This window comes from Dicentrarchus labrax, unplaced genomic scaffold (assembly GCF_905237075.1).
Source record: "Dicentrarchus labrax unplaced genomic scaffold, dlabrax2021, whole genome shotgun sequence".
NCBI classification, from domain to species: domain Eukaryota; kingdom Metazoa; phylum Chordata; class Actinopteri; family Moronidae; genus Dicentrarchus; species Dicentrarchus labrax.
Genome location: NW_026136721.1, coordinates 12,656,414 through 12,678,407, shown reverse-complemented (window position 1 = coordinate 12,678,407; position 21,994 = coordinate 12,656,414). Strand labels below are relative to the sequence as shown.

Here is a 21,994-nt window from a genome sequence, read left to right as displayed (position 1 = left end):
TTGTAGTAGAAATATCTGCAAAAGAGGCCTGCTGTTCTGAACTAAAACAATCATACACGTTGGTATGTGACTCTGTGACTTCCATTATAAAGGTTTACTGCCTGTTTAATGTGCATGTTTAGCATTTGTGTCAGGCGCCATGCTAACGGAAACACCACATGCTTAAAGCCCAAAGGGTCAACGTGTGGATTAAAGGGTTGTGCCTTTGTGTGTGACTTGTGCGCTATTGTAACGTCCTGCTAATTTCACAGGCATTTCTGAGACCACAAATATGGAGACTGAGAGGCCAGTGATAGTTGGAAAGAGAAAAGTTGTAACAGGACACATACGAAGGATCTGACAACTCTGAATAGACACACTGATACAGTGTACACACACGTCTCAGGGTCTGTTTTTGAATTTGGACCTAATACACACTTACATTTAATTTGTAAAGATAAAGTTTGGTAATGCTTTAGATTAAATAGATGGAGAATTGATGCCAACATGGAGAAAAGTAGTGCAGCACAAAAAGAAGAGACCTTCAACTTTCCATCTTCAGCCATTAGCTACTGCCAATATCAAACTGCACTTAACATTTCTTGCAGAGTCAGTTGCCATTTAAAAGTATAATAGTATCTGACTCTTTTGACCTGGACTCGGTTGTCCCATCTATTTCCTTCATACTGATAGATTTTTGACTTTGCTGTCACTAGGTTTCTGTAGAATTATTTATATCTTGCTTGTTGGCTAGTTTGGACGGCAGAAAACCTGTTTTGGAGGAAAAAAATCAACCATAAAGTTTGTCTCCTTCAGCACATGGATAGCTCATTCTATAAGCCATACCTTAGGCATGTCGGTTTCTCTAAACATAATTATATTTACTCAAGCCCTGTACTTAAAGGTTCTCTGCAGAGATGTCTTGTAAACATATAAAGTTTATGTTTATGTTTTTCCTCCATAAAACACATTGTGTGCATCCTTGAGGTCTAACAAATGTGTTAAAGGTGGGGTCAGTCATTCTGGAGAAATTGATTGTTGAGGCTCAGAGTGAGACACACAACACAATGGGTGGCATTCTTGCTCTCAGGAAGTCAAATATCGACACTTTGGTTGACTTAATGCATTTCCTTACACATTTCCTAATCATATTTTTTTTTTTTACATTTTGAAACCTGTATTGTTTTCACCCATGTTTACATATTAGCACTCCACTTTTTCTGTACACACCATCTAACTGAAGGTCAGTTGAATAATGTGAAATCATTGTGTTCATGTACAAAACAGGGATTGACTCATAAAAACATTGCTAGTGCTCAAAACATTGCAGGGGGTACCTTCAAGTACAACTTTAAGGTACTTGTATTTTACTTTTACTACATTACATTACCTTACTACCTTTTCTGCTATTTCTACTTGTATTCAACTACAATTAAAATTAACTCCACCTTGACCAGCTTATATGAATGCCTTTTGTACGTAAATACATAATAGTAATAACGTAATAATCTAATATATGGTGATATGTCACATTAATGGGGGGCATTCTATTGCCTATTGAGCTCTTTTACTGTTGATACTTGATCCTTGGTTGCTGATTCATCTGTACTCCATTAGATTTGAATGCACTTATAATGGAGTATTTTACACTATAGTTTCTTCAGCATAAGAAATAGATCAGAATACTTCAAATCTAACTTTACTGTAGGTATATATGGTAGGCTATGTGTCTTATACATGGTGCAAAGTCAGAATTAATATGCAAAGCCCTGTAGTACTGAATTAGACAGACAAAAACAAAACAAACAAATTATGTGTGAGGCTGTGTAGATGGAGAGAGCTGATCAATCAGATTGGTGGAAAAAGAAAAAAAAAGAAGATGAAAAATGTCCAGAGTTTAACTTCAGCCTCCTTGCAACATTTATTCTAGTGTCAGCCAACCGGCATCAATCTGCTCTGAGGCCCTCTCTAACCCCCACAACATTCACTGCTGTGAAGAAGCTCGCTATAATTAGCATGGACCAGCAACGTTAGCAAATGTTAGCTGACACCTCACATAGCGTAGTGAAAAAACTTGGCATCTGCACGTTAGCGTTAGCTGCTGCAGTCCAGAGGCAGAGATCCAGGGGTTAGGTTGTTGACACCTATACACACAAACACCCTGACCCAATGTGCAGGGGCACGCGCGCACACACACACACACGCCCACATTATGTATATATAGCAGGCATTAAGTGTGTAATTGGCAGGGTTTTACACTAAATCGATGTTCCAACAGATAGTCAAGGCGCCTATAACCTCCACTGGGAGATGTTAAATTTACAAGCTGGTGTAACAGTTGGAGACACACTCACACATGGCAGACATCTTAAAGAGGAGGCTGATGCATGCAGGAGCACTCTTACAACTTCTGCCTTCATATTTCCATTTTTATAAAGATAAAAAAACTGTTTTTCTGGTCTGGTTTTGTGAGATGTGTATTTCTAAAAGACATTCTAGCACACTGAAGTATGTTTTCATAACTTAATCCTTTTTAAAAAAAACAAGTCAAATATGAATTACCTTGAAATATTTCTATTCAGTTTTATCTTACTTTGATCTACAAAAAAATAAAAATAAATTTGCAGTGGATTCCTTCACACCAAAGACTATTTGGACAACAGTCAAACTGCTGATGGACCGTGAAAATGTGTAAAATTTGTATGTACTGTATGAACTGCAGATCCCAATGCTGACCCAGCTTCTGCAGAGGAACGAATCAGCCAGGAGGCATCAGAGCTAGAGAAAAGACTCAGCATGTTGTCTCACTGCAGCCTCGCCAGCAGCACAGGTACTGTACGTTTTTCTATTAACTTCACCTGAGGCAATATATCCAATATGTAACTCATCATCACTCTGCAATGTAGCAGAGGGATAGTATGCATCATTTTAGGACCTTCAGATGTTGATGTAGTCTGTTATGACGTTTGGGATTTATTTATACATAATGAATCTTTCACTCATCATTGCACTCTGTTTGCTCGGCATGGCTGGTCCTCTGCCCACACAAAGGCTTAATCACTGGTCTATTTTTATGAGGCCATTCTGGGAAAGGTTTGTCATAATTACGTGTGTGTGTTACTCAGAAATGTGTAGCTCAGTGTAGTCAGAAGTCCAATGATTCACTTCTGCTGACTACGTCTAAAACACAGAGCAATCATGAGCAAAAGCTTCATGATTTCTGCCCTGACTGCACAGAAACACTTGCAAAAGACTTGAACTGTAGTGTGATTGACTGAAAACTGATTTCACAGTGTCACAGTATTTTGTAGGCAGAGCCCAATTAAAGACATGATTTATATAACAATTATTAAATCTTCTGTATAGCAGTTTTACTTTGTGGTGTGCAGATGGGTTAATAAATCACTTCATCATCACTTCATAAGGATCTAATAACTTTCTCACCCCCCTTCAGCTTCCACTTACAGCTGCAGTACATCTGTTGCCGGGGATGACCAAAGCAGCATCTCCAGCTCCTCTTCCAGCCAATCAGATGCGAGCTATGGAAGCAGACTTCCATTTTGGGTGGAGCCGTTAACTAGGCCGCACCTCTCCAACGAGACAGCATCAAGCTCCTCCACGCTGAAGGCTTTGACCAGTTCAGATGACCGGCTTTATGCTGCTGTGATGGGAAGCTCCGGGACTCGCCCATCCTCCGCCCAGCTCCATCCTCGCGGTCTCCATGACAGCGGGCGGCAGAGCTCATTAGACAGTGGGATTGGGATAGCGACAGGCAGTCAGTCGTCTTACTCAGGGAGCTTCTCCTCGTATACGGGGAGTCTGGACACAGCCAGCCAGGGAGGCGGAGAGGAGTTTGGTTCCTTGGCCAGCCTACCTGCTCCTCCTTCTTCACCTCCTTCTGTTCCTCCCCCCACTCCTCCTCCTCCTCCTGCTCCTCCTCCTCCTCCTCTTCTGCCCACACTTACCCCAGAGCACAGTTCTGCTACCTCCTCCTCCTGCCCTTGTGCCTCAAGACCTAGCTCTTGTACATCCCGGAGGCGCAGTGAGGAGTATCAAATCCCCAGCCTGCTCAGACTGTGGTATGACACTCCCAGGAGTCTGCTCCAGACCCTGTCCCTGAGGGAACCCTCCGTCTCTCAAGAAGGCCCATCTGGGCAGGGCAGGGACAGCAGGAGCAGTGTAGATGGAGGGGGTAGTCAGGGACAAAGGTTGAGCAACAGCCCCACAGGAATCAGGGCCCACCATCAGGCCATGATGCAGCGCTCAAACTCCTGGGGCAGTGAGAGGGCGCCCTCTGTGGACAGTGGGGGGAGGTCCACACCCAGAGCCCTGCTGATGCCCGGAAGCTTGGTTTGTGGAGAAACACAGGTACAGACAGTGCCAAACTCTTTCAATACAATCAACTAAGCACAATATAGCATACCAGAGGGAGAATAATTAAAATAGTATAATGCCTCTCTATGAAATAAAAACCCTGTTCAGATATTTGGAGCACATCAGTTACACAGGCTTTATTAGTGGGACCAGAGAACATACACTTTTAAAAAAACATTTTCATAATACTAGAGTCTAATCACCCTGAAGAGATTTGGCTAATCACATTATAATATAGTTCAGTCCAAGAAAATGTAGATAGGTTTTCATCATTATGTAACTGAAGCTCAGCACTATAGAGAAATTGTCCATCTTTAGGTTCTCTTTGGGAGTTTTGTTTCTGTGTTAACATGTGCATCAAATATGGACTCTTAATGAAATGGACCAAAATGCTTGCAAATCATCATACTAATCACTTACTCCAGCTCTTGGATTCGCTCCAGCAGATGGTAATCTCTCCTTAATGTTTCTGCCTGCATTTATTAATCCCACAGTGGTATTTTTTATTCTTGTGCTCATAAATGGGATCTTATGTAACTATCCCTTGTGCTAATAAGCTAGGATGAGCTCCTCTGTAGAATTGTGGTTTGGATGTTGAGGGATGAGGAAAGAGGCATGGTGAGTATCAATAATATCACTGAGGTTACCAAGTCGCCACCTGCAGTCACAGATGTTTAGCTGTATGACACTCAAGGCGCCTCAGTTGGACAACTGCTGTAGACTGATATAAGAAAGTGTCTGCATCTTGATTTGCTCTGATTTTGATCTGGCTCATGTATTTCTACAGCGATATATTTATCTCCTGGGGTTCTGTGGCACTATGTGGTTCTAGTATGCTAGAGTCAGCGGCATAAGCACCGGCGGTGCAGCTGGTGCACTGCACCGGGGCCCAGCTGATTCTAAGGATGGGCCCTTTCCTGCCTTCACATACCGCGTTCAACAGGAACTAGTAGTAAGACTCAGTGAATTGGCTATACTCTCAGTACAGAACAGCATTATGACTTGAGCAGTGTCGTTAATGACTTTGCCGTTAATAAATTACCTCTCAAATGTTAGAAAATGCGCACTTACTGGAATCTGTGTCTGTGGTAACATTTGGCCGCAGTGCCATTGATGATGAATGATGATTAATTAATTGTTTATGCAATGCATGTAATTGTGTGATCAGATGGCATCCATTCATTTATACTGTGTAGGCCTATAATGAGTTGCTGTGCTTTTCTTGATCATTATTTGTTCTGTGGTTATTGACATACTGTGTAAGCTACTGTTTGTTAATTTGTTACTTTAGGCTGGCTAAAGCCTGTTAGGTTATTTGATAGTTGGAGACAGTGGTGGTTTGAGTCCAGGGCAGGCTGTTACTGCGTTGATAGATCTGGCACTTTGTCTGCTGTCCGTGGTTCTGATCAAAGGCTGCAGGTTAGCAATTGCATGGAGTCATTGTGTGTCTATACGCCTTAGTACACAAGCGTGCATTTTGGGGCGCTGCTGGCTACATCTGTTTGATCCTGGTCAAATTTTTAACATGGAGATAAGAGGCTCTGCACATTTAGGTCCACCAGTCTTAGCTACAATTATTTAATAATACAGTAAAACTTTAGGTCACTACACCGTCATGAGGGCAAAAAAAGCTTATAATGACATTACATAGAGAAAGCCTGTACCTCGTCAGGTAGTTTTACATTTACATGGAGTTTACAACTGTAGTTCTCATGTTAGGAACATGAGGAAGCTCCATAGTAAGCTCCACAGATACAGTATAACACAACAAGTTTTTCTAGACAAATGTGTTACCTAAATTAGTTGGTAGATGTAGGTATCATAATTGTCAATAGGATTCATTCACCGGGCACCACATATATCAAATATGTACCAATTTTCATGGCAATCCATACAATAGTTGTTGAGACCTTTGAGGCCATTTTCTAAAACCTGAAGATAAACTAATACACTAATACATAATGGAATTCAATCCATAATGAATGGAAAGGAAACACCAGGAACAAAGTGCAGGACCTAGTACTACAGCCCTCAAACACATCAGTGAACTCCACCTATCAAAGCCTACTTTTAGACTTAACAGAGCCTAAGATGTGAAATGCCTAAGTTGCTGGTGCCAATTTGCTCAAGCTTGCAATGATCGTCCTTTTAGTTTATACTAAATGAGATGTTGATTCAACTTGGTCATTTTTGAGGCCATAGAGTGTTGTTCAGTAAAGTGCCCATTAAGTGTCTTTTAGTCAGTCTTAATGAGGGTCTACTTCTCTAATGCAGTTTTCCTGTTTAGATTTTGCAAGTCTTAACTTTTGGCTGTATTACGTAATTGTGCAGTGTTTGCGACTGATGCACCAGCAGTTTAAGCAGCAATTATCTTGACTTTTCACATACACACTGGTACTTGCTATTCAAACTAATGACTCACTCGGGTGGCTGCCTTTGTAACTGTGATTTACGGTCGTCAGTGGCTTAAAGGCTCATAAAGAGGCTGAAAACACTGCACAATGCTGAGCAAGGCTTGCCACAGGGGCAGAAAAACAACTAAACATAATAATTTCTGCATAAAATATACGAAGATATGGGACTCACCACACTGGAGCACTGAAAGAACAAACCTTCTTTTAGCCATTTGTTAAACTAGCTTTTTAAGACCATACATCAGGTCATTCTGTACTGCAGTGTGTCATGCAATCACAGCACGCCTCCTCGGCACCTTCCATATGGGCACTTTCGTCTCCAGTCCAAGTGACTTTGCATGTCTTTGGTCTGAAAACCACAGGGCGTAGAAACATGGGTGAGAAGATTCAAACACCAGACAGAAGTGACCGTGAATCAAATCCCCTCGCTGTGAGGTGACAGTGCCACCTGCTGAGGCACTAAACCGCTAATACAGAAGAACACTAGTTGTAAAAAATTAGGTGTGTGTCCATCACAAACCTGTCCAGAGCCTGTTGTTTTCCCTTTGATACTTTTGTCCAAAACCTCAAAAGCCTTTGGAAGACACTCCACATTGTCTAATTAATTTTCTGATGGGTTGTGAAAGGCACTTTCTCCTTGTAGCGAGCAAATAATCATCAGAGCAGGAGAGAAAACAGCATGTCTTGTGATTTCTGACAGCTTGTGTAGGAGTGTGTGTGTTCATTATACATCATGTCTATGCTGGAGAGCAAAAGGGGACCAAGTAAGTTAATGAACAGTGATGAAACCGACAGAAACCCTCGCAGGAGAATCCTGTTGTATGAAACACCAATGAGTTTTCTTTGCTCATCATTCCTTGACTCTGAGGCGTCAGTGGTTCAATGTGACAAAAACTACACATCCTTCATGTCGGGTAATGAGACAATGCTTGATTCCACAAGTTGTATTAAGTCCTTTTGAAACAAACCGTATGACAGATAATATTCCTGAAGCTTGAATCTGCTGCTAGTTATTAGCTGCTGTGGAGCAGATGAAACTGGTAAATTGGGACACACTGTCAGAGATGTCTTCTGAGCCAGCCACCCTTTTGTCCCCCATCTGCCACCTCCTAAAGATGTCAGCTCTGTCCTCACAGCACTGTATCACCTTTTTTTCTTCACCTTGTGCCCTCACTCTCTCCCCCTTTCCTTCTTTCTCCTAATCAGTCCTTTTCAAAGCCTTTCTGTCCACAGCTGCTTAAGACATGTCCAACTTCTCTTGTCTCCCCACACAGTGCGGTCATGACAACTACATTACACCAGAGCAGTGGCAGTCAGCGAGGAACAGATGCTTAACGACTCAGGTCAGATTTTACCCACCTATTTTAGTTCTGTGTCTTTATGGAGCCATAAAAGAGCTCTGTGTGCGTAAAGCAAGACTATGTAACATTTGGTAAAAGAAACAACACACTCTTTCCTCTTAGAAATGAAAAGTTGAATTCATAAACAATAAAGCCACACCCTTGCATTTCAATTCACTCAGAGCCTATATTGGTCTGCTATGGTCAGTAATGTTAGCAAACTTCAGTTAGATGCTGTGTAACTGACATTAATGAGTAAATTTGCTTATTTTATTTTACCTTTAAACTTCTACTGCTGTTGCATTACATTCAAACATGTCACAGATGAAAATGATGATGTCTATTAAGAGCAACTAACTCCAAGAGAATCTTGGGAAATGAAGGCAATTCAATGTGGCTTTATCCTGTAATTAGCAGTTGAATAGTATCACTTTAAATCAAACATGACAAGAACATCAAACAAGCGTATTACCTAAACTGGTGCAGTGTAAATAAACTGCCTGTGTTTTAGCTATAATGAAGATAAAAATATTTGAAATAATGTTTTTTTATTTTCTAGGTTGCCAACTCACCGTCAGGCCTGTCACCTTCTGCAGACACACAAGGTGTGTTTGGGAGTGCAATTCGTGTGCCTAGGTCTTACTCAATAGTTCCATTTTATGCCACAATATACTACTATTCCATACATTTCAGAAGTAAATATTGTACATTTCTCTCCACTACAGTTATTTGACATTTACCAGTTTCTTTCGCATTAAAATTTTAATTACACTTAGGGTGCCCAGTTAGCTCAGTCGGTAGAGGTGGCGACCCATATACGGAGTTGCTGCAGCGGCCTGGGTTCGAATCTGACCTGCAGCCGTTTGCTGCGTGTCATCCCGTCTCTCTACCCACCCTTTCCTGTCAATCATCAGCTGTCCTATCCAATAAAGCCATGAAAAGGCCAAAAAATAGTTTTTTAAATACAGTTTATAAAATATGATGCATTGCATCAATTAAACTACTTTTATCATATTCTGCTGATGCTACTTATACTCATACTTTATTTTATTTTTAATTGAATTTTATTGAATTTGTATTACTTATACTTACGTAAACTTTATTGGGCTCAAAATATGTTTTTCAGATCGTCCTGTGTGTGTGAGCGAAGAATATGATTTCATTGGGCATGTTGGTGATAAACTGGCAGGTCTGAAGAGGTTGCTGCCCTCTCTGCCACCCTCTGTACCTCCACCCCTGCCGGTCGGACTGAACAAGCATAGGCCAACATCAGCCTGTGGTAAGAACATTTTTGACAAGTGAATTGTGGATGTGAAGTATTCCAGATAAAACCCATTTGTCTTTTGGTGTTTTTCCACTGACACTTTATCCCGCTGGTCTGGGATCAAATGTTCAACCGGTTAAAGATCAGATTTTTTCCTCAGGTATGTTCCAGCCTGCCCATGAATCTCCTCCGTCTGTGTCCCTGGACACTGGGCTCCATAGTGACAGCACTGGTAATTATGTTAACATCCCCATTAGCCCCCTGCCAGCTAAAACTAACAGAGAGCTCCTCTACACGGAGCTGGACCTGCAGGAGCCCAGATCAGCTCCAGTCTCCAGTCGGTGCAGTGCTGTCAGAGGTAACACTTTGCAGCTCTGCAGACCCAGTAAGGACACCAAGCCTGAAATGGCTGTTTTAGATCTCTGTCTTTTCCTATTGCTGGTTTCTTTTCTGTCTGGCTTCTGTTGGAATGGCAGCTTTTGCATCCCATGTCTCTGCTACCCATAAAGTACCTGTACTGATTCTTACAAATGTACAACCAAAACAATAGATGACATTGTTAATATTATGACAGACAAACAAAAGTACTTCTCTTTTACATTTTGTTTGGTTGAGAGAATTCTGCTATTGCTGCTTATTTTCCTGCTTACCTCTGCCTCTCTCTATCTATCGGCTGTATTTGAAAAAGTGTCTGTAAATGTTTTCTCTGCTGTTCAAATCAAAGAGGGACAGATCAGTACACTGAATGAATGGGAAAACAATTTATTTGCGTAAAACAAACATATGCATTTTATTTTAAGTGCTAGTTCAGAGGCGAATTTATGCGGTACAATCACATTATAACAGTGACATAACAGTCCAAATGTGTTAAAGTTCTTAGGTGTGAATTGGCAAATTAAATAGAACATCTTCAAATAAATGTATGCATTTTTGATAAAAGAGATCTATGTTTCAGTTAATACAAAGTACAAAGTAACTGAACAATGCACTTTAGGTAATGACACTGTATGTATTTCCTGTATGTGACAATTTTAAGTTAAAGAATACAAAGCAGAAACAACATTTTCTCTTTTCTCCTCCTCCTCTACCACCGATTTCTCGACCAGAAGAGGGCTCCATCAGGTACGCCCACCTCGACATCACTGCCATGGAAACAGCTCAGAGAGTGGGGGCGGAGCATGTTCAGGGCAGGGAGGACAGACTGACTCAACTGGAGAGCAGGCGACGAGGGCCACCAAACTGACTCTGCAACGCCCAACTCGTTGCCACTTCAAACTAGTTTTCATTGCTCATTCTCTCCATCAATTGCAGTTGTTCATCATAGCAATCATCGTTGCACTTAAACACACCCACAGTTGTGCCAGTGTACAGCAGTTTCCCACCAACAATCCATTCCACTAAAAAATACAAAAAACAGGAAATGTCTGGGAAATCTCTTATGCAGCTGCCATCTTGGATGTGTTTTGTGTTCTGTTGTATCTTCTCATATACTTGTACTTAAATTAGTGCTTTCCTGCATTTCTCTTGATGACCTTTAACCCAGAATTGTTACTTTTTTTTGGCTGCATGGCACTTATGTCGGCTGAGGTTGGAGGAAGATTCTCTCAGGATGACCGTTGAGCATTGGTATAAATGTCCTTAATTATGAGTGAATGTCACCAAAGACTAATGTTTACCACTGATATTATAGAGACAAAGATAGACAGCAACATTGCTTGGCATCAAGTTGTACTTTGTTAAGCTGGAATTTAGATCTACTTTCTTCAGACTGTGGTGTGGCTCTATCTGTTGTTACCTCTCTTATCAAGAGGTCGCACACTGCCACTGTTTATATTGAAATGATCTATCACAGGATTGAAGCAGAAAATGATCACACAATGAAATCAAGCCCCCCTCATCACACTGACACTGTTAAGAGTCCCAGCTTGCTTGGCTATCATTCCACATCAGAGCTTAAAAGCATTCGATTGAAATAAGCAGCTTAGAGTTATATCTCAGGAGCAAACTACATTAATCCAGACCCATGCGGCCCAAGCAGGACATGACTGGGTAATCAGCCAGCCAGTAACATTATTCATCACAGTAATCAATGTCTCTGCTTCTGCTCTGTGAGAGGGCAGGAATTGATGAATGGAAAAGCACAGTGTGTGTTCCCATTTCTCATCTCCCTCTTGATATCATCAGAACAAATTGTCCAATATTTGATGCCAATTTATTTTTATGGTGGCGGTTCCCCACCACTGTGTCTGACGAGAAGATGATGAGAAAAAAACACAACGTGAGGATGAGTTAGAAAAACTTCAAATTTGACTAAGAATGGTTTGTTAATGCCGCTACAGGGACTGCAGTGGCAAAGGGGTATGTTCTCTAGGACTTGTAAATAGTAACTGCTTTTATTTATGCCAAAACAATATGAATGATATTCAACTATATTTTTAAAATATTACTGTTTGTATGTTGTTGCCACCTGTATCTTATTGAATATTAAAGGTTGCTGTTACATTTTAAGTTTCAGTGCTTCTAACCTGAATCTGCAAAGCATTCTTCATTTTATATTGATTAGACAAAAGCAGTAACATTGCAATATTTCAGCAAACCAAGCTACGGGTTACTCCAGTAGTAACAGCTTATCTGATGCAGCATTTATTACTTGCACAGCTAATGACAGACGGGTGTGGACAAATTGTCTGGCCACCAATGTGCCAATATTCCCACGGGATGAAGTTCTCATGCAGGCGGTTGGCTGTTTCCCAGGACCTGAACCATCCCTTAGCAGCTAAACTACATCATTTGCTCATCTACATCAAGAGTAACTCAGCTCCTCAGCCACCCACACAAAAGTTGACTTTCTCGGAGCACATTCTCACCCAGACATTTCTTCTACACTGTCATTGGTTGTACAAATAAGTGTTGCTGCAGAGAACCAGACTAAAAATTATTCCACCTTTATTTGATCTGTACCGTGACTGATAATCTGACCAGTAAGTCATCACAATAAGTCCACCTGATTTATAAGAAATCTCTTATTTGTATAATATGTACAAAAACCTACAACTCATTCATTTTCATTTCTAAACAACTAGTAACACTAGAAAAGTAGAAAACATTGATTTTTTTTTTTTTTTACAGTAGTTGAAGGGGAATGGGGGAATGTAACGTATGTTATGTGTGTGTGTGTGTGTGTGTGTGTGTGTGTGTGTGTGTGTGTGTGTGTGGGGGGGGGGGAGGGAATTATTTTAGTTCATTCAACCTTCAATGACACGATGATCCGAGCCTCTCAGAGCTCATTGTGCTCAAGTCCCTGCTGAGAGATCTTGTTGGACAAGTCTTGCATATGTTTCTTCATCTGAAATCAGACAATGAAAGACATATATGTGATGTTTATGTACTATTTTATTTATACTGTGTTTGTAATGTTTGTTATATATGATTGATCATATATGTTAATACATTGTGGTATTTTATTTAATTTTGGATGCTATATTTTAACATCCCCATCTTAAAGATGAATAAAATGTGACACATCAATCAGAATGTACTTTGAAAAAGTTCAAACATTAACTCATAAATAATAAATTGTCAAGTTGAGCATGTTTGAAAATCAAGCTTCGAAAACTAATTCTGGACTTCCCATTGGCTGCAAAACAAAAGCTTAAGATTGATCTCTAATTAACATGCCATTATCCTAGTCCTTTTGACTACATATGGATATAAGCATATTTTTTTCTGATGAGCACAATGATATGTGGGAATATCAACAGAGAATAACAGGATTAGCACAAATGTTCATTGTACAAGATTTGAGCAGAACCATTTCTTTCCAACAGCCTTTTGTTTATTACGAGAGACTCTTCTACGACAGGAACACTATCAGGGCGTTGTTAACCTTTGCCCCCTATTTCTTTACTGCATTTTCTCAGCACTATAGCAATGTTTTATCTCTTGCCCATTTCGCACCATTATTGGTTCTTACTCGGCTATTGGACAGTAGATTTGTGGTGTTTGATGGAAAGGGCTAACACGAAACCCTTTTAACCCTTCTTACCTTGTAGCCCATCTCCCTGGTCTTCTCAGCGAGTGTGTTGTACTTTTCCTGGTTCTTCTTGATGTGCTCTTTGTCTCCTAAAGCCTCCACATGTCGCAGCTTGTGGTGGGAAAGCTCCAGCTGCTCCTGGTAATGGCTGTGCTTCTCCACCTTGGTCTCAAAGTGACGCAGCTCCTCCTAAGTGATCAAGGAAAGGAGGGCAGCAAACACAGAGGGGAGTAAGCTCAGTTCACCTTCAATAACATGCACAGTTGCGCAGGGGGATATGCATCTCAAGTAGTGACAAGGGAGGAGGAAATGTTATAGAAAAGTCTAGCTGAATGTTTCCCTGTGATACATCTGATCTTGAAGCTAGAAATCTTTAAAAAAATTGAGTTCTTCATTGTTATTCTCTGCTCATGGGACAAAGGGTGAAAGGAGCACAATGAGAGATAGGAGAGTGGAATACTTTTGCATTTCAAATGTGTAATGCATAAAATGTGATCCTCATCAAGTGCACTCCAGGCTTTATGGCTTACTATACACAAGCATTGTAAGCCAAAAAGAGCAAAAAGTCTCCAATAATTGTATTCTAAGAGTGCGGCTGCAATAAGACAATAAGTATTATCGAGAAACAAATTGGTGAAAGCAAAAGTATCCAAAAAAAAAAAAAAAACTGTCACAAGACCTACCTTGAGAGAGTCCAGCTCATCTTCGCTGAGGTTGGCTCTTTTGGCAGCCTCCCACAGTTCAATCACACGGGGCTCACGAAACTCTACGGAGGAAGAACCGACGGAGAGGAAGATGAAGGGAGAACAGTCCAAGGAGACAGTTTGGAGCCTCACCAATACGCACAAGAGGAGCAGATGTTTTATAAGATACAATGAGCTACCCTAGTTACTCAATCATTTGGTGTAGGCACACAATATGAAAGAAGACAATTGCTTGCATTTACATCTCAGCTTGAGGCGCTGTAACAGATTTCTCTTCACTTTCGCAACTCTAAAAGTACTACAAAAAAAAAAAAAACGACGTATAAGAAAGCCAGATGGAGAAAACAGGGAGGAGGAGATTAAGACTGTTTTGTGCAAGAGGAGAAAGGAAGTGAGGGGAGGATGAGAACAAGTGGTTGAGAGAGAAACAAGCTGGAGGGGAATGAGGAGAGAGGAAGTAAAGGAGTCGGTATGATAAGCAGCAGGAACATCATCTTCATCTAAACTCCCAGACAGACCTCCGCTGAAACCTGCACAACCGAGACCCCACGCAAACTCTGCAGTACACGCTACCAAAAGCAGCAGAGAATATGAGACAAGACTACCAACTATAAGAAAATGTAATCATGAGAGAGTGGTGAATGTTTTCCCGAGTTAAATAGAACAAGGAATAGCTTGTTTACTAGATGGATGCAGCAGTGTGGGCTTCTTTAAATAACCTTTTTCACATCCTTTCCATTTTAGAGATATATTCAATTTGAAACGAAAAGCACTAAACACTTGAGTTAAGCCACCAGCATATCAACACTCATCAACAGTGATATGACAGAGTGAGTGTGTTATTATGATCACAAATCCCAGTGATTAAGCTGATGAGATAAGTGTGGACTGAGGCTGAGATGGAGACAGAGACAAGCTGTGTGTGTGTGTGTGTGTGTGTGTGTGTGTGTGTGTGTGTGTGTGTGTGTGTGTGTGTGTGTGTGTGTGAGATTTCTCTCTCTCTCACCGCTGTCTTCAGTGAAGCCCTCGTGGCTGAGCTTACGGAGGCGCTCGAAGCCCTGGTTGAGGTCTCTCATTTTCTGCTTCAGGTCCGTGTGCTTCTGGTGCAGCACGTGCTCTTTGGCGTCGCCCTCCAGGGGAGAGATCACATTTTTGTGTATTTCTGTTGAGGCGAACAGACGGAGGGAAATCAGAGGAGGTGAGGAGGTGATGGGGCAGGAGTCAAAAGCCGACGGGGTTGGGTGGGTGGATTAGATGGGAGCGGGGGCAGAGGAGAGTAGAGGAAATGAAGGAGGGATGAAACCATGAGGAATAGAGAGAAGAAAGAGGCAGAAAGATATTAAAGCAATAAAAGAGGTAAAGAAACACATAATTTAATAAGTAGAATTTAGTACTAACTATAAAACATTTTTATGACAAGACTGGCTTTTTCTTGATACATCACATTTAATTTTTCATAAGAACCTTAGAGTAGCCTACGAGCTTAATCTTACCGGTTAATATGAAATAACTTTCTGTCTCACCCTAGAAAAAGGTGAGGAGGTAAAAAGCGGACAAAGGCCAACAGAACAGCGCCACACGGACTCAGTGATAATCGTTGACATTTGGATCAAAAGAAAAAAGGCAAAGCTAAGATGGAATAAGGACTACGGAACCCTGACAGGCAGTGGATGGCAGCGGTGGTGTTGTAGAGGTGCATGGAGACACCCCTCAAGGCAACATGTGATTGGCTCAATATTTAAATGCATCAGACAAGCAGAAAAACACCTCCGGCTTGCTCGGCAGAAAAGTTCTGGCAGAAAACAGCTGTGTAGTGTCAGTCGCATCCGAAGGAGACGTGCCTGTCGTCCCCACATCTATCTGAAACACAGCTCAGCTGTGTGTGTGTCAGCTCGGCTTAAAACTCACAGCTTGATGTGATGTGACAGGCCCTGATAGAGCACAGAGCGGTGGGTGGCAACACGTGCAGTCTGATACCGGCCACCTACGTTACATGACCACAAGTCTACTAACGGAGAGAGAGCTCTTCAGACATGGTGCTGATTTTTGATGGATGACTGACTTAAGCAACAGCAGAGATGGTACCAGTCAAATTAGGGCAAAAGAGGGTGACGATGTGCAATACTTTTTATTCATTTGCTTTTGAAACAGGCCTGATATATAGGGGGGGGGAAACAGGGCTTAAAGGCTCATAAACTTGGCCTCAGAAAACACCAATAAAACTAAGCCTGTGTGACACCTCTGCTTTGCAGCAGAGCAAAGGCTGTGATTCATGCAGCTCACCCTCAGTCCTGCTGACGGTATCCATGAGGATGTTGTACTCATGGATCTTGTCCTTGTGATGCTGGAACTCCCTCTTCAGGCTCAGCAACTCCTCATTGGAGAACTTCCCTGAGCTCTTGGCCTGGTGGGGGAACAGTCATTGGACAGCAAGAAATTATAAGTTAGTCTCAAAAGCAGCAGGTGATGTACAGACACATTTTAGATTGAGAAAGGTAGTGGTGGTCCAAAAAGGATCAGTGACTTCATGTTTGAGAAGGTCTAAGTGGTAATGCCTATAATATAAACATCTGAAAATCAATAAACTCAATGGGCTGTCAAAACAAAAGAATAGACCCATTTTACACCGAATAAATTGAATATTTTGCACAATAACCACCCACTAGATAAAAATTTTACATATAATTGTCATTGCACATTTTCATTGATTCTTTTTTCTTCAAGTTTCTTTTCAGTAAAAAAAAAAAAGGTAAAACTTTGCTGTACTTTCTTTCTCTACCTAACTGCTTCCTTATTGTCAAAGTTCCAAACAAAGTTGCCCAAGCTTAAGCTTTTGAAAATAATGGGTTTTTAAGAGTGCAATTACTGTGTCAAATGTAAAAGCTGCATTCAAGGATTATTGCGAGAACTCTGCAACTGTAACCTAAAAAAGCTTTTAACTTTGTAAAACATTTGATGCACCTGATCTTTTAAGTGATATTGGGTGACAATTCTTTTTTAGCTGATTTTTAGGTTCATGCCTTTATTTTATGTAACAGGTGCCAGCTGCAACTGGGAGCACTAATACTTCTGACACTACAAAAAAAGAAGGCATATAATCGAGGAACCAATTTGAAAATATACTTAAATATTTTTCTTCCTCCTCCTCCTCCTCCTCCTCCTTTGCACACATACACACCTTGTTCCAGAGTTTGTCCAGCCTGGGATCATCAAATATGTCTCCCTCTTTGGTGTCATGGTCCTTCAGGTGGTTGCTCTCCAGTGGTCGAGTGTCTCTTTTCCCATCCATTCCATACTTGGCCAGGATGACTGCACAATATAACACACAGACTATTTACTAATGCTCCAATAAATGATCCTGACATGAACCTGTAAGGACTAACAACTGAGGCTGTCATGAGAGGAAGCTGTTTGATGCACAAGAAAATCTAAAGTGACTAAGACACAAATATATTCATCATTTAAACAAGACATTTCACATCAGAAATTTCCCAGAGGCCCACAACCCTTGACAGCAACTCATTAATTCCAAAGCTACCGCACATTTTAAGAGGAACAGCAAAGGGAGAAGCATCTTTGAATGAATTAAAACTGAGCAGGCCCACAAACAAGGTTTACAGTCTGGGAATCTGACAAGAGCTCATCAAAACAAACTAACTTCACGTTTTACATAAGTAGCACACAGTGGGTGAAATCCATGGGCTTTTTGTCGTGCTGCTCCTAACCCAAAAACTTTTTAAAAGGTGAGACTGAGAGTGGAGGAAAAATACTCATTTACCCTCCCACTCAGACACTTAACACTTTACTCAACCCAAAGCATGGCAGGAGACCTGAACACACAAGAACAACAAAAGAAGACAAAATGATGTTGCCATTTCTGTGGCTCATTAGTTTAAGTTATGTACAAAACATACTGAGCAGAACAATATATATATATATATATATATATATATATATTTTAGAGGTTTAGTAAACATTTCAGATGACTACATAATAATTTAAAGTTGGACTTTGCTTTTGCTCTGCCCTCATTATTCTGCTCTAGTAAACTGTTATTGCAGGAACTGATTCAGCAACATCTCAACCTGTTGGTAACACATCAGTGTCACTTATTAACTACTGATACTTCATTAGGAGTGTGTCTACATGCAGAGGGCTAGTTTAAAATCCTCATAAACAGGATGGAAGAACTTCTCTGCGGCACTGCAGAGCTCGTATACTTCACATTTTATGGGTTCAGCTGAGGTTCTTGACCCAAGGGATCTACAATGAGTGCAAACAATAAAACAAGCTTATGTTCCTAGATCAACAACAAGCAAGGTGTCAGGTTATGTCTCAAGGCATATCAACCTGAGAGTATCAAGGAAAGGTGCTATGAAAAGAACAAGGAGAGAGACAAAATCATTTTTGAGACTGACTCAAGGAGACGACTTGATTCATTGGGGAAAAGGTGACTTGAGGTCCTCCTTGAAGATTTATATTTAGCCTACAAAAGGAGCAGAGAGTGACTCTGCCCCTCTGCCTGGAGCTGGAAGGTCACTCCACCACCGGGGAATGAGGAAGTAGAGGAGTCCAGAGCGGGTTCGACTGCAGCCCCAGGAAAGTGTCCATTGGCTGCTAGTGGCAGAATGCTAAACAGACCAGGGTACAGGGCTGGGTCACTGCCTGCAGGTACTGAGGCAAAGATCCCTTCACACATCGTCATTATACACCAGCTCCAGATTTAATTAGGACTGGATTCTAGCATTTGATTGTCAAAATGTGCCAGTCCTTTTACTGTCTTAGAACAAACAGCAGGGACAGAAGCTGTGTCTGAATCACAAATGCATTCTTCACAGTCCAAGTACATACTAAATGCCACATGCAATTGGTGCATGCAATTTAGTATCAAGAATGCAACATACATACTCTCACATCCATGTGTAAACGACACTAATTAGAGCTGCTTTGCAAAAAATCTAAACATATTTTAGCATTCATTGCAAACATAATGTTTACTAAATGAGCCCTGACTGCTTTCTACAGGATCAATAGGTGCAAAGAATCATGGGATGTTTTATTCTTCTCATGACCATGAAGTCCATAATGATATAAATATTTTTTGCCAGTGTTTCATATACAAACATACCTTTCGCAGCCTACCTTCTGATTAATGACTTGAATGATTTTAGTGCTATGTATACAGCTACAGTCTTAATTTCAAATGGAGATTTTGTTAGTGACTGTCTAACCTTGAGAGATATGAGGAATTATATTTCTTCTGAGACTTGGCTGATGCAGGGGAAAGTAACACATTAGTCATTCTACCAGCCAAAGGGCAGAGTTTATTACAACTAAGACGCAGAGCAATCTATTCCTTTGGTGTTAGTATTTCAAGTATGTAATCCCAAATGGTTCCAGCATTACTCCCCCTTTATCATAAAATATCTTATGACATAAGCTCTGACATGTTCTTGCTCCATTATTAGCTATAACCTCTTTCTCTATTATTTGGATGAAAAATACTGTATTCTTTGACTAAAGTAAAATTCAACCGGCTGTCTCAAATGATCTCTTTAAAGCACTGGCTTTAAATGACAACGCTAATGTTCACACTTGACAGAATCTATAGTGTATTAACCTTTAATCTGTCAGGAAGGTGCCATTTGCCCAGAGACAGACTGAAGTCTCTGAATACAATATGCAAGACACAAGGTTATTAAAACCCCCTGTATAAGGGAAACATCAGCATCACTATCTCATTGGCAACACAGATTTTGATTCCTAAAAATTAGACCTGACCAATGTTTTTTTTTTTCAACTTTATTTACCTATGTAAATTAGCTATATCCATGTAAACCACCTGAAGTACCATTTATGAACAAAAACACTAAAAGTTTCCATTTTGTAACATTCTGTTGGTGAAACACAGAAACAAATCAAGTTTCAGGATATTCTAGGAATTCTTCAGCTTTGGAACTGCTTGATATTTGAGGCCATTTTTTAGACCAATAGGTATTTCTGTTGACATAATTCAAGCCAACATTTCAAGCTACTACTACTAAAACTACTTGCCAAAATCCTAAGAATTTCAGCACAGATTGTCATTGCCAAGGTCAGGGACTGAATATTTAGTGCAAAGTGACTCTATAGTGAATTCAGGAAGAAGTGGTTCAAACTACCCCTGACTGCAGCAGCGGGCAGAGACTGTCTCACCATTGAAGTTACGTCGCAGCTGAGCCTCTTTCTCCCCATTTTCATCCAGCCCCTCCACCTTCATCTTCTTCCACTGCAGCTCATCTTTCTCCTGAATCTTCAGGTCACTGTGCAGCTCGGAATGCCGCACTGGGGACAACTGCATCTATCATAACCCAAACAATAGCCAAGATGACATTAGTCAGACCGAAGCAGGAAGAACATTTGAGGTCAGAGAAGGGTAAGAGAGTCAGACAGCAAAATGAGATTGAAACAGAAACAGAGCAAATACACTGTATGGGAGTGGCAAATTATGTTTGTATTGATAATTATAGGTTATTTGATCAAAGTATATCTCAGTTTCTAGCAATACTTTTATTTAGGTCTAATCCCCATTTGACCATGTTGGCTGATTTCGAGATTATAGTCTGCATTGGTCTGAAAATAGGGCAGATCACCATGGACAGTCAGCTCTAACTGAGCAGTCAATAACTTCAGTTAACACCACTCGGATGAAGGCACGATAGACAGAAACACTGGGTGAATAAAGCATGGCATACTGGAGAAGAGTAGTGCGACTTAGTTCGTTTTGATAGACATATGTGTAATATGAGTGTAACATTTAGGAGGATCTATTGGCAGAAACGGAATATAATATTCATGGGTTTCCAGTAGTGCATAATCATCTAAAAATAAGAATTATTGTGTTTTTGTTACCCTAGAATGATCGGTTTTTATCTACAGAGGGAGCGTGTCCTCTTCCTCAGACACTGGCTCCAGATAGGGTCTTTTGCGTTTTAGGAGTTTTGCAATCACAGTATTTTCGCCTACATGCTTGAAAGGCGAGCGGTATTCAGCTGGTTAAAATCTGCAACTACACCAGTAGATGCCACTAAATCTCACACACTGGTCCTTTAAAGTAAAGTTGAAAATGGTCTGACTGAGCAACTGCATTATGATTAATGTTTCTTTTTGAAGTTGTGTATAATTATTATAACATTAGTTAGAGTACTATAGTCAGTAGAATTACACACTGTCTTCCCAGATACACACACACACACACACACACACACACACACACACACACACACACACACTTTACCAACAACCCTCCAGTAACAAGCTTGGTCCCACAGCTTCTGTGTTGGAAATCCCTCATGTCCTTTACGATGAATGAACAAAGACTAACTAAACTATGCTTGAACCCCTGCATGTGTAGATATGAGTTCATCATCTCCAGCCTTTCTACTAAAACAGTGTAAGTTAAGACTGTATTTTCACATAGGCTCCTGAATATTCAGACATTAATGTAGAGAGGAAACTGCAGTAGTTAAACTAATACAGTGTGTGTCAGTGTGCTGCTGTCTGCTACAGCTTCAAACGTAAATATTACACTTTGTCTTAAATACGTACCCTCTCAGCTTTCTCCCACACCTGGTTCAGCTTGGCTATCCTGAACTCCACCGTCTGCCCATCACTGCCGCTCAGCTTGTGCTCGTTCACTTCACGGGAGTATTTCCCCGCCATTACACCGGCGCCGAAGCACAAAGCAACGACTAAACACTGAAGCTTCATTTTAAATATAATGTTACCCAACCGACGGCAGAAAAAGCGCCGAAAGAATGCTAGCTAGGCAAAAAATTAGCCGTACAACACCACAAATGTTTCTGTTGTTGTTGCTCACTGGAGTACCACAAGTCATGTGCTTAAAA

General features: G+C 40.8%; 2 protein-coding genes across 2 annotated transcripts in view; one reads left to right on the top strand and one right to left on the bottom strand.

The window, feature by feature from the left end:
* dok7b (docking protein 7b) overlaps window positions 1–11,879 on the top strand; it is a 25,686-nt gene extending 13,807 nt beyond the window's left edge. Inside the window, exons 7-13 of the mRNA XM_051384481.1 lie at window positions 2,702–2,809; window positions 3,434–4,347; window positions 8,042–8,110; window positions 8,667–8,712; window positions 9,234–9,386; window positions 9,532–9,603; window positions 10,478–11,879. Of these exons, the coding sequence (XP_051240441.1) occupies window positions 2,702–2,809; window positions 3,434–4,347; window positions 8,042–8,110; window positions 8,667–8,712; window positions 9,234–9,386; window positions 9,532–9,603; window positions 10,478–10,614 (1,499 nt within the window). The 3' untranslated portion in view covers window positions 10,615–11,879. The remainder of the gene's footprint in view (window positions 1–2,701; window positions 2,810–3,433; window positions 4,348–8,041; window positions 8,111–8,666; window positions 8,713–9,233; window positions 9,387–9,531; window positions 9,604–10,477) is intronic.
* On the bottom strand, window positions 10,118–21,994 carry lrpap1 (low density lipoprotein receptor-related protein associated protein 1). The gene is made up of 8 exons (XM_051384495.1): window positions 21,696–21,994; window positions 20,304–20,448; window positions 17,287–17,417; window positions 16,392–16,512; window positions 15,115–15,270; window positions 14,088–14,170; window positions 13,417–13,593; window positions 10,118–12,717 (listed from the first exon to the last, which is right to left on the bottom strand). The coding sequence occupies exons 1-8, from the start codon at window positions 21,855–21,857 to the stop codon at window positions 12,649–12,651; spliced, it is 1,044 nt and encodes a 347-aa protein (XP_051240455.1). The 5' UTR covers window positions 21,858–21,994; the 3' UTR covers window positions 10,118–12,648.

Excerpts from the sequence above, each read along its gene's own strand:
- lrpap1 (XM_051384495.1), bottom strand. The coding sequence starts at position 21,857 with ATGAAGCTTCAGTGTTTAGTCGTTGCTTTGTGCTTCGGCGCCGGTGTA. Across the intron at positions 20,449-21,695 it reads TGTGGGAGAAAGCTGAGAGG|ATGCAGTTGTCCCCAGTGCG; the intron begins GTACGTATTTAA and ends GGGTTATGATAG. Across the intron at positions 16,513-17,286 it reads TGGACAAACTCTGGAACAAG|GCCAAGAGCTCAGGGAAGTT; the intron begins GTGTGTATGTGT and ends TTCCCCCACCAG.